This window comes from Fulmarus glacialis, unplaced genomic scaffold (genome assembly GCF_000690835.1).
Source record: "Fulmarus glacialis isolate BGI_N327 unplaced genomic scaffold, ASM69083v1 scaffold42001, whole genome shotgun sequence".
In the NCBI taxonomy this organism is placed as follows: Eukaryota; Metazoa; Chordata; class Aves; order Procellariiformes; family Procellariidae; genus Fulmarus; species Fulmarus glacialis.
The window spans coordinates 3,190-15,802 of NW_009191697.1; the positions used below are offsets into that span (position 1 = coordinate 3,190).

A 12,613-nucleotide genomic window follows, 5' to 3' on the forward strand; every position below is an offset into this window, starting at 1 on the left:
CAAATAGCTTGTTGCATATGGAACCTTAATATCTTAAACCTGGCATATCTTAAAGTCCTTTTTTCTAATATTCCATTGAGCCCATCAAATCAATTGTAAAGTATGAAATTTCAGAACACAAGTGAATTCTGTCAAGATAAAACTGCAGTATTTGCAGCCTATTTGATAAAACCAAGAAGTACGTCTGATTTGAAAGTACCAATCAGAAAGGGACAAGAATTCAAAGTGCTAGAGGGGATTTTTTTTTTTTTTTGTAACACAGACATACACAGACACACAAAACAAACCCAAAGTAATTCAGTCTCATCCGGTTTAACCTCAACCATGGACACCACTGTCTGTTTTCTTTCTCAAAAGACTCACGTCACCGTGCACTGAAAAAAGGGAACTTCCACAGTTTGTGGTGAGGATACATGATAAACAGATCTGTTCACACCAACGAGCAGGGCTGCTCTGCGTCAATAAAAGGCGGTAGCAGAGTCAGTGAACTGACATTTGGTGCTTGGAGGATTATCGTTGCAGAAGTCTCTTTGCATTAAAGTTAAGTAAAATGCCAGGATTTTTTTTTCCCCACAACAACATGACTGAATTAAATGGAAAAGATGACTGCAAGCTTGCAGAAGGCAAAATCCATAAAAAGAAGCAAAAGGCTTTGTAAGTATATACATCTTAGTATAAACTCTAATGTATTAGAAGTGAAAATAACACTAGAATCTTGGAGATTAAGAATTAGCACATTTTGGGCTAAATGACTGCAAAGCCTGCTCAAAACCTAGGACTATAGCATCATTAAAAATGGCTTGAGCTGATGCATACCAATGAATTGATTCCCTTACGTAATCAGGACTAGATTTTTGGATACACTGGGAACCTCAGTCTTTTGAAAAAAGTTGCTTGGATATGTAACTTCCCAGACTTCAGTCGTAGGATGGAGCTGTTTAAAAGTTAAGAGATTAAGCAGAATTGAAATACAACTGCAATCTTAATGGATTACAAAAATTTCTGTTCATTGGTTTCAGAGGTGCAGATCTCAAAAATTATTTGAAGTGCATGGTACCACATATTGAATCTGGGATCAAGACTTCTAACTCCAGAAATGTCATGTAAGTACTGAGATACACTAGTTATAACAAAATATAACTATAGCTAGATTACTATATAGTAAACTATTTCATTAATTTCTAAACTACTTCTAGAACAACAAATATTATAATAACACCTAGAATTTCGAAAATACAAAAGAGGTGAACATTAGGAAGTAGAAACTATTCATGGAGTTAAGAGTTTTTTTCCTAGTGATGTCTGTATGTTTGCATCAAACGGTGAGGGAGAAGACACCTCAGTTAAATCTATTTTCTTCAGAGGGACATTGTATACATTCTCTAAAGATTTACAAGAAATTATGCTTCATACTTAAGTGAAGAGCAGGGGTATTACCATTCTTATTTCAGGAATATGGAAACAGAAGTACAGATACAAAATTATTTGGTCATAGAGTAAAAGTTCATCTGTCTGGGAACAGAATTCAGGATAACATCAGAGTTCCTTGTTTTTCCATCTCTCTCTGATTATTTTTATCAATGCGGGCTTGCCTCCAGGGTCTCAGATTATGAGAAAGCCATAAATTTAATAAACACCTGGTACATATTTCTAGAATAGAATACTAAACTATAAAATTTGTCTCCTTTAAACATGCAAATAAAACCACGTTGTTTCGTGCCTAAAGTCTTTTCTTTTTCTTGTCATCTTAGGCTTTCTGCAGAGGAAGTAATACAGTGGTCCCAGTCTTTGGAAAAGCTCTTAGCCAGCCAAAGTAAGTCTATTACTTCAGTATAACTTTGTTCTTATTCTGAGGACAAAATTTTATCTAATCTCGCCAAATAGGCAAAGGTGTAGCATTGTGCAAACACTGCCAGAGAATGGCCAGTTGTATTTCAGTTATTTACAGCTTCAGTGTAACATGGCTACTGTATCTAGCTTTGCTTCCAAGTTTGGTTTTTTCCCTTCCATTTCCTACTCCCAGTATAGCAAATAAACCCCAAATGGCTTGATTCAGTGCTTCTTGATCAGTCTTCTGTCCTTGCATAACACATCGGTTTAATTTGGAATTTTCCCTCCTCTTGTACCCTAAGACAATCCATTTAGGGAGGACTAGAATCTATTGATGTATTTTGGTACCCAGGGTCTAGTTCTAAAAAAAATGATCATAATTAGGAAGGGTCCAATCACCCTTAATATTAGAGCATCTGTAGTATGTTGAAGAAGGGAAGAACAGTGGCAAGATTTTATAACAGAGATTTCAGTAAAACTCCTGTGTTTATTTTATCTCCCTGGCCACAAATATCATGCTATAAATGACGTTGTATTTGTGTTGGCTTTAGGTGGTCAAGGTGTCTTCCGGGAGTTTCTGAAGTCAGAGTTCAGTGAGGAAAACATCGAGTTCTGGTTGGCTTGTGAAGATTACAAGAAAACCAAGTCTGATCACTTACATGGCAAAGCAGAGAGGATTTACAAGGAGTTTGTTCAGTCAGATGCTATTAAACAGGTACGTACAAAGTTAATCTGTCTAGTGTTACAGTACAAGGATTCTGAAAAAATCAGAAGATTGAAGTGTAGCTTCACTGAGATGCTCATACATTCATTCAGTTATATAGGAAGAAAACACAGCTGCATGTTTTTATGAGTGTACTCACATCATTACTGTCTTCAGCCGTGAGATTGCCAGATCTCACAAGTAGAGTCACACAATACAGGCCAGTACTTGGGAGCACCACTAGCAGAAGCTCAGCAGAGGCACCAGCGGCTCAGCACACAGTGCTGTTCTCTGAGTCAGCCCCGTTTGAATTACTGCTGGTGTTTGGAGTCAGATACTTAGAGAGAGCTTTGCTAGTAGAAGAGCCATGGATTATTTCTTGTCTTTTAAAATATGTGGACATTCTGGAGAAGTAAAAGTTGTGTATGTTGATCGTATTTCAAACTGGAAACTCTCATTCTATCAAGATTTCTCCTATTGTTTTAATTGGAGGTTGTTCCTCTATTTACTCCATTGTTGAGTTGTATTATTTCTGACTCCATAAGAAACTGCATTTCTATAGTGAGTAGCAATTTTTGTGCATGACTGCGATATAAGCATTAAAATTTCCTATTTTACAGTTCTGATATTGAACTATCACACTGAGTTCTAAAGCTGCAAATTTGTTTATTGACAAAACAAAGCAATAGATATAGAAAGAGAGTACATTTTTAAGATGTCAATGGCATTTGTTTTTCACTTTCCAGATCAATATTGACTATCAGATGAGGGAAGCAACAGCCAAAAGGGCTCAAGACCCAACTCACACAAGTTTTGATGAAGCCCAGAAAATCGTGTATATCCTCATGGAAAGGGATTCATATCCCAGATTTCTGAAATCCAAAGCCTACCGGAACCTTTTGAACCAGCTGCAAACCAACACTTCAAAATGAAGTGTTTGAGGCAGCAAAAAGCCAAGTAGACTGTGTCAAATATCCTGTAGAGGGATATGATACTTCAGGGTGGTTGGATCTCGGCAAGGACAACCCCCGCCTTGGGAGGAGGGGTACGAGGGAGATGCAAACAGCTCCACAGCCAAGAGAACACATGATGAAAGCTGGCAAGACTGTTACAAGGGTGAGAGCAGCACAGGGAGAAAGTCCTCTCCTCCCATACTCCATGGAGTCAAGACAGGATATGGATACTATTTATTGTTTGAACTACACTGTGAATGTTGAACCAAGTCTTAGATCCCAAAGAACTGCTGATTATTAGGAAGTGCAAGACTAGCAAGCTGACTGTTGGGAAAAGATTATCAAGTTCAGAAGAAAAATAAGGATGACTGACAGTTTTGTGCATAACAAGAAAATGCCCAGACAAGATTGATTAATGGCTTTTTTTAATCTGTGAAGTGTTAATATGCGTGAGTGCAGCTCCATGATCCTATTGTGCTATGTAAATACATTATAAATTGACATTTCTTAAAATCGATATATTTTAAATTATATAAGAATTACATAAGCTGTACTTTTACTAAGTTTGTATTCAACAGGCAGGTATGTAGCATCTTTTCCGTTTAATTTATTGCAAAATAATAAGCAACTCATCAATCAAATCTACTTAAAAATAAAGATTTATAGTCATTTTACATCTTATTTTAAGTGATCTTTCCATTGTAATTACTGAAGTATTGAAACACATGGTTCCCTTGTGATATTAGTACTACTCAACCCAATCTTGGCAAGATCCAGACTCTAATTTGCAATACCAATACTAGCATCAAAGGCCATTTAATTTCACTGCAAATGTTGCATTAAATTTACTCTGTAAAATATGCAATGTTATGAGTAGCCTATACCACTGTGGGTAGCGATGATAAATAAAGTAAAAGAAGAAAAGTTGCAATTATGCTTGAACTATGTAACTACGAACACGGGCACTACCAAATCTGAAGTTTTTAAGATCTTGTGACATTAGAGTTCATAATGAAAATAAACGAAAGCATGCCCTGGTCTTGATGAGTTACCATCATGAGACACAGCTATCACACGGGTGGCAATACAGGATTTTATCTCACCCTTGCAGATTTTCCATTTTCGAAAATAACATGAGCTTAGTCAGGCACACTCCATTATTCCGTATCAAATGGAGAAGCTGTAAACCCACAGACGTCACCTCATGGGGAGAGCAGACTGTGTTCATACTGCCACCCTTTGGGGATCTTGGGACCTCCAAGGGAGGACAAAGTCTTCAGCGTTACAAGCAAAACTCTGCTGGAAGGAACCATAGCTAAGTGGCAGTTGCTGCCAATTTCCACCGTCACCTACTGTTGTAGCTGGGAGCCTCTGCAAATCACATCTTCCTACTTTCAAGGCCAGTAAATGCAAAACAAAAGAATCTGGTCTTACAGTATTATTTTCCTTTTGTTAAATACATATACCTGAGGAAGCCTCTGATGGCAAAACCTGAATGTTCCCGAAACAATGTAAACCAGTCTCCAGTTGGCTCGCTCTTACATGAATTAATTTTCCAGGATCAGTAGGAATAAATCTAATTCCTGTGAAGTAGGAATAACAACTATGCCTCCCACACAAGGGGCATCCTCATGTGTGTTCTGACACAGTTAACACGGACCAAGTGTCACTGTTTGCATAGCTTCAACCTCAAAGACAAAAAGAGAACTATGAAATATCAGCTGTCTAAACAGACACTGCCTTCAAGTAACATTATTCTTTTGACTGTAAATCCCTTAAATTAGTACGGGCCCAGTCTTCATTTACTGCAGTTTCACAATTTTGCCATGATTTAGCCAAACACCTGTATGAAATTTCTGACTAAAATCGTACTTCATAGCATGGCTAGTTGGGATTTTTTTTTTTTTTTTAATGACTTGCTGCTGCCAGAGAAGACTGTTTGTCAGAAGCAATTTCATCTACTATTGCAGAGACTGCTGGGTGGGGTAATGGGTGGATATATGTTCCCAACTCAACATAGGTCTCAGAGGCAGGTATAATGAAAAGGAGAAGGCAGACTCCAGAGTTGTGCCATAGTTTTGAGTGCTGCAGCAGCCACGGCTCACTTCAAGAGATGGCCAACATTGCTGCCTGTGCCCACTGCCCTGTGACTTTGCATCGGGCAGAGCAAACCTTTTCACTAAAGACTGAGTGCAACCACCAGAGCTGCTCAGGTATTCACAGACACTGCCTGGCACCCTGCACCCTGACCTTCTGCAGAGAGTCACTAGGTCCACCCTAACAGGAAAGGGTGAGAAAAATGACACTATAACATGCTGGTTAGAGCCCTCTAAAAAAATAAGCTAAACCTATCCATAGAAGAGACTTACACAGCTCTCAGGGAACACAGCAACCACTGTATTACGCAGAGTTAGTATAGACCAGAATATTTGAGGAGGGAAGACAAAGGGACTTTTCACTCTTTTCCACAAGCACCTCTCCCTGGTTCATGATTTGGTACGGAAAGTTTTCTAGTGGGGATTTTTGTTTGGTTTTGTGGGTTTTTTTTCCCCAAAAAAAGAAACTATTCCGCTCTTTACAGCCCAACCTTGGTACATTTCTAAGTCTTTCACCTCATTTGCAGTAGGAACCTGAAAACAAATACAAAGGTCAATCACCCAGGTTGTTAATTCCAGAGATATTCCAGCCCCCTCCAGTGCCCCTGGCAACATGACCATGTTTCACCAAGCAACAAACAGCATAGCAGAAATTCAGAGCTGTCTCTGGGATGCTGTCGTAAGCCTAGTGTTATATATCTGTTGCTATAGCAGGGCTATACAAAACTGATTGTTTAAATAAGATCCAAGAGATCTGGAAGTATTTTATGGCAATTTATAGTGCCATCCATACTAATCTACTTTATAAAAGGAAGAAGCTATAAGTAATAGTTCAATAGTACAACTGAAACAATTTTTACAGTTTTTTAAGACACTTAACAATATTTACATGCTTTAAAACAGGCCAGAGATAGGTATTTTCATTATTTCTTCAAAATCTCTTTTTCAAAATGCAGTATACAATGCTTATTTTGCAGTGAATTCTTTTTTTGAAATATTGCCTGAATGGAGGTTCTTTGAACTCGGAAAAAGAGCAGAACGTACAGATCAAAGGGATTAAGGACTCAGTATTTTCTGTGACCCTTGGTTCATTTACAAGGTGCATGCACCATATCAAGTTCATTTGTGATTTCCTACTCACGTCCTCCTCCCCCACCCATGCACACAAATAGCCTCAGTATTGCAGATTGGTTTCACAGCTGTGCGTTGTGCCCTGCCCAGCATAGCAGACACTTCCAAAATATTTGGATGTTACACATCGAATACAGAAAGCGTGCCTCCCCAGAAACTTCCCATACTCAAAGGGGAAACTTGTGAACACAAGCTCTATTTACTATCTTGTAAATAAATTAGTGGGCAACTGGGGGGAAACTGTCCTTTTTCAACATATGCTGGTCTGAGTTAATTATCAGTTAACTGCTAAAGCTTTCCAGAACAATCAGGCTCTCACGTCATCCAACACTTATTAAAATATTTAATATGTCTGTCAAACAGTTTATTTGTTGGTTTTTTTTTTTTTTAACTACATTTAGCTTTCCCTTTTTGGAAAAAATATACTATAAGAGAATGGAAATTTGCTGTTCCATTCACGGTCTCTGAGAAAAACAGTTGAATCAGATTGGCCATCAGCTACAGATCAGTATAGGAAAACAGGATGCAGTACATGGAGAAGATTTAAGATTTGACAGTAGTGACTCAGACTTTTCTTTAAGTATTCTACCCTACCCCTGAAGGAAACATTTTCATTGTTTGTCAGTGTTTCAGTATTTAAAAAAAAAAAAAAAAAGTCAATCTTGTACCATTTTTGGGTACACTTTTGAAGCGAATTAACTTCTCCCTGCTGCAGAGAGAAATTTTCTTTATAAGAGGACTCAAAAGTCCAGCAGACCCTGAATGTGAATGTAGAGACTAACTTTAACCTCTCCAGTTTGGAAAACCTTCTCTAAATATATTCCCTGAAATAGATATTTTTAATATTATCCCAAATAGAACTAAAAATATGTTATAACATAGTATAATTCTTTCCCATATATTGAAAAGGCCATCCGTGAAAGCCTGTTAGCAGAGACATCCTATTTTTATGCACAGTGAAGCAGGAAAGAAATTAAAGCTGAAATGGTGATGAATAGTACAAATTCATCACCTTAAACCCTTAAGTGCCACCTGTCACACTCTGAAGTAACAGGCTTTCCAGATGTCTTCTCCTTTATGGTTCTGAAATGAATTTGAAAAGCAAAAAGAGATTACAATAAGCGGAAAAATTAGATGTTCTCACCTTCCATTCAGAGACATGGGTTGATTGTATGAGAGAGCGTAATGTCTATAAATGAAGCTTTTTGAAATTAAGTCTTTAGTCATTAAACACGGGCAGAAATTGCAAAACAAGTTCTTGCTTAATATTCATTGGGTGATTCAAACTTGTCCTGGATTGTCAGAAACAAAGTCAGAGAGGAGCTAAGGTTATCGCCTGGCTTTGTTTGGATAAATACAGCCTCAAAGGTTTTAGTCACAAAAAGGAGATTTACATCAACCAAGAACTGATGTGCTTATTTTGGAAATAAACTCATTCCCCGTCATTTCTCAAAACAGCCCCAGAAAGTACTCTCTTGAAAGACCCCAAAGATGATCAATATTTAGATTCTACAGAGCACTTCCCTTCAATTTCTCCAAAGAGCCTAAGCACCACACAACCTTAAAGGACTTATCTAAACTAGTTCGGTGACCAGCTTTCATGTGGTCCCTTTCACTAATAAAGTTAAAAATAGCTTGAGTAAAAAATGAAATGTAGAAATGTAAACTTTCAGGATCACTCTAGACTTGTGTGCAGAGAGAAACAGAGCAGAATAGCAATGATTCTCTTCAAAGTTTGTTACACAGCCAAAGTACTAAAGTGACAGTACGACTGCCTACAAACTTGACATCACTTGAGTCACAAGGGGTTTTGGGTTTTTTTTCAAGTTACTGTGGTCAGAGGGCTTCTGCTATTAGGGGACAACCTTTAAAAATAAAACAAAATAAGCGCTCTTTGCATAATAGTAATAACTTAGTAACCCATGAATTTCATACTACTTATGGAAAAAGTCTGTACTATATTTACTGTAGCAAATGGTTTGTCAAGAAGCCAGCTTTAGAGATAGAGAAGAGACTTGCTATTGAACAGAATTTGACCAGACACGAGTTTGAGCAAGACAACATACTTGTTCATGCCAGTCTGAGGAAATAGTGAACACACTCAGGATGTTCAAACAAAGCCCAAAGTCCAGCCAGGAACTCTTCATGTGCTGGAACAAACATCTGGAGGATAGCGGGCCCTAGGCTAACATGGTCAAATATCCTGACCAACTTGGACTAAACTGTAACCAATAAGTTTACATTAACCAAACCAAACAAACAACTGCAAGATGGACAACTGGCATCTTCAAAGTGAGTACACTTGCAGGAAGCGTAAGTAAGTAACCTTGTTTACTGCTGCACTTTTATGCAAGCATGTATGCAGAGTCTGACAGAGCGCTAAGGGCACACAGTGCTTTGTACCCAAACCACAGTACCCTGTGTTCATGTAAAAACTAGTCCAAGCTTCCAGTCACATGATTTCCTTTTCTACTTCGATGGTTGCAGAATATCAGGCTCACACAATGACATCACAGCTTTTAGGAAGAAAAAGGGAAGAGAAAGGTCATAGCGTACAACTGAGGTAAGGTTTTCAGAAGTGCTATCTAGACTTCAGTCTGTTTTCACTCAGTAGATGATTGTTAATAGAGTTTGCAGAGACTAGTCACAATGTAAGATTTGCCCAACCTTATTGATAAAACCTAAAGCCACGAATATAGAAACTATTCAAATTCTTGAAGTCAGTGACTACTAGCAGGCCATGCCTACTTCATCAGCTGTATAGCTGCAGACAGTTTCTTGGTTGTTGTGGTCTATAGTAAGGAGCTGAACCTGCAAACACTGTTCCCTGTTGCCCTGTGAGCAGATCTTTGCTGCACACTGAACCTAACTTTCCTTGAGGCTATTTTCAATTATATAGCAAGAAAGTTCCCAACAGAACCTGATCAAAGCCACCAAGTAAGATGCAACCAGAGAAACAGGACTGTCCTCTGGAAACCTCAATAGCTGTACTAAATGAAAAGCAAGAACATTGATCCGTTATTTCTATACTGCACCCACTCAAACAGCAATGAGGATGAGCAGCACCTAGACCAGAGGATCCACTTTGTGCTCCCCTCAAGGTTGACAAAGGCCTCTTAATATTTTCTTGTGTTTCCTGTGCTTGGCCCTAGATCTCTAGGCACATCCTCACTGCTCCTATTTACATGCCCTTGTAAGACACGGCATCAGGAGTGTGAGTACCAGGCAAGCCCCAGCATGCAGTGTTCCTACATTCATGAATGCCAGTGCGTGGGTGTACTGCAGGAGGAAGGGTAACAATGTGCAAGCAAGGGAGTATGTGGGTAGGTGGAAAGAATGGGTACCACACAGAGAATGAGACAGACAGTACTTCCATGTTCACTAGTGCGAAACAGATGTAGGTGGGTGAGATATTTATTGAGCAGAAGAGCATTAAAATAGAAACACAAATAGGAAAGAATGAATATAAGGGCAAGAGGAAAAAAAAGAGAAGGCATGAAAATTAACAAACATGCTATTAGGTAAGTGAACACAAGAAAACAGAAAAGGAAATACAAGACTATGAGCAAGAACTCATCTGGAAGCATTATCCTCACTGATAAGAAAAAATTGTTGCAATCAAGATGGTCAACATATATTACCTAAACTAGCTGGCAATTGATAGTTAATCTCTAGAAAAAGAACAGACAAGAACAACTGAAGTTCAGCAGCTCTGACATGATATAGCTATTTTCTCCATTTTGATACTGTGGCTTTTCAATTTTCCTCATCATTTTCTTTGAGAAGCACGTCCAGCTCAACTGCTGAATGAACCAAGCCATAATTGATTCCTACATAGCACATGCCCTCACGACACTAAAGTTGTTCTGTGCCCATACATGTGGCAACATAAGGAATTCAAAGGAACAAGGCCACATCAGAACCATGTTAACCAGCCTGTTCAACGTATGCCTCAGTTACCTGCTTATCTCAGTGTCTCGCCTATCTGGGAGGCGTCTCTTTCAGGCTAGATGAGACCATTCATTACAATGAAACTGCAGAGAGTTTCCCCAGAGTCTGCACCAACATCCACCCTCATGAGACCACAGTCTGAACTGACGCATACAGAAGTTATACCTTCTCCTTCAGGGTGATACCAGATGACATCTAGTGGAATATCTGTGTAATAAGAGGAAGGGTATGATTTAGGTTCAATCATGTAATTTTTCAGTGAAGCAGCATACCTGGTTAGTGACTAAACCTTCCACTCCTAGGTACTTTAAATATTCTGGAAAGGTAAGTAGAAAGGTAACATTCTGGGTATCAAGCTATGAAAGAATGGTAGTGGAAAGCAGCTGACTCACAGAAACAAGTTGTGAAATCATATTTGCAACAAGTTTAATGAAATAGCAACAAGCTTGAATGGTAACAGGCCTGTTAAGAGTAAGAAGATAGAGTCCTCGTAGCAGCTGGGAGGCACAGTGATGGCAGGCAGGAACATATCCATGGCCCTTCAGAGTCCCTCAGTCTTTGAGGGCTTCCCTGCCAGCCAGATTCTCTGGTTTTACAGTTCCTCTGCATTGATCCAAGGACAGATTTGCCAGCAAGTCAACCTCCCAATGCTCAGGCAATCCTAAGTGCCTGCAGGTACCCATTAAATTTGAAATGGTGCTTTAGAGCATGGTCAAGGATACAACAAAACTGCAGACATGAAATAAGCAACAAATCCATCACCTAAATATCCTCACACTGTACAAGTCAAGAGGAGGTTTGGAGAAGTATTTTCTTCAGCTTAATAGAAAAAACAAGCTTATGAAAAAAACCCAAAATAAGTTTATGTCAATTTTAAGCAATATTACAGTATTTTTAATATCTGTAATATGTAAAAGAAAATATTTGAACACAAAGTCACTGGTTATTGATACTCAGTCACTGCACAATTTAAATTTACAAAGAGATGGTCTCATATATGGTGTCCTGATAATGAACATCACTTGATGATAGTAAAAAGCCCTAAATAGTTGACTATCATTCATTTTAATACTAAGATTTTAGATGAGATATCCTTTAATGCCAATAAAATTTATTACAAAAATAAGATATATTTAAGCTTCTGCAAAAGAACTTGCATATGTACATATGTATACACACAGGGTTTTTACAAAATATATGTAAATCAAATAGTTAAATACTGGTTCAAATCACTAGTGGAGACTATCAACATAATTGGGATTTTCATTATGTAACTTTTCCAGAGTCACATTTATTCATATGGTACTTTTTTTTGTTTAAGTGGTTCTACAAGTAAGATTCTTTATAGCCATTTTTAGGTTGTCAAGTTCAGGCCAAAGTTATTTCCTTCAGATGCTTTTAGTATATAACTGCCTGTGTGTGCAGGCATTAGAAGTATTATTTTTGAGGAGGCATGTGAGAAAGTTGGATCATCTCACTATTGTGATTACTTAAATAATCAACTCAAGTTACATTACACAGGTATTTGCCCCTGCCCATTCCTATTATAGAAACGGAACAAAATACTCCAAAAACCTGTGTGAAGGTATGAAGAATACAAAATAAGATTTAATGAAATAACAGCCATAAAAAATAGATCACATTGTGATATTTGTCCCTCCCTTTCCATAAGCACAGGCCAGTTCCTTACAGGCAGGCTCTCACGCTGTCCTGCTCAGACACCAGGTTCTGCTGTAGGTGTGCACACCACACGCGTTTCCTCCCTAGCAGAATCATTACTGTTGGAAAATGGATGTACATCCTTCTACACTAGGCCTGTATACCAGTAGGGTGAGCTGCAATAAAATAAATGAGTGTACTATATTATTGTAGGCTCAAACTTCAATTTAACTTCAAATACTACACAGTTTGTGCTTTGCCTGGGAGGCATTGTAAGAGAAAGAGAAAGA

At 38.3% G+C, this 12,613-nt stretch overlaps 1 protein-coding gene across 1 annotated transcript; it reads left to right on the forward strand.

Moving 5' to 3' along the window:
• The first annotated feature begins 550 nt into the window (after positions 1-550).
• Positions 551-3,730, forward strand: RGS1 (regulator of G-protein signaling 1). Its single transcript, XM_009586788.1, has 5 exons — positions 551-654; positions 1,020-1,103; positions 1,752-1,813; positions 2,382-2,545; positions 3,280-3,730. Exons 1-5 carry the CDS (start codon positions 551-553, stop codon positions 3,463-3,465), a joined length of 600 nt encoding a protein of 199 aa, XP_009585083.1. The 3' UTR covers positions 3,466-3,730.
• Positions 3,731-12,613: the final 8,883 nt, after the last annotated feature.

What these genes read in the sequence shown, in the direction of transcription:
- RGS1 (XM_009586788.1), top strand. Translation starts at nt 551, where the DNA reads ATGCCAGGATTTTTTTTTCCCCACAACAACATGACTGAATTAAATGGA. An exon ending in TCTAACTCCAGAAATGTCAT is followed by an intron (nt 1,104 to 1,751) that starts GTAAGTACTGAG and finishes TTGTCATCTTAG; the next exon opens with GCTTTCTGCAGAGGAAGTAA. An exon ending in AAAGCTCTTAGCCAGCCAAA is followed by an intron (nt 1,814 to 2,381) that starts GTAAGTCTATTA and finishes TGTTGGCTTTAG; the next exon opens with GTGGTCAAGGTGTCTTCCGG.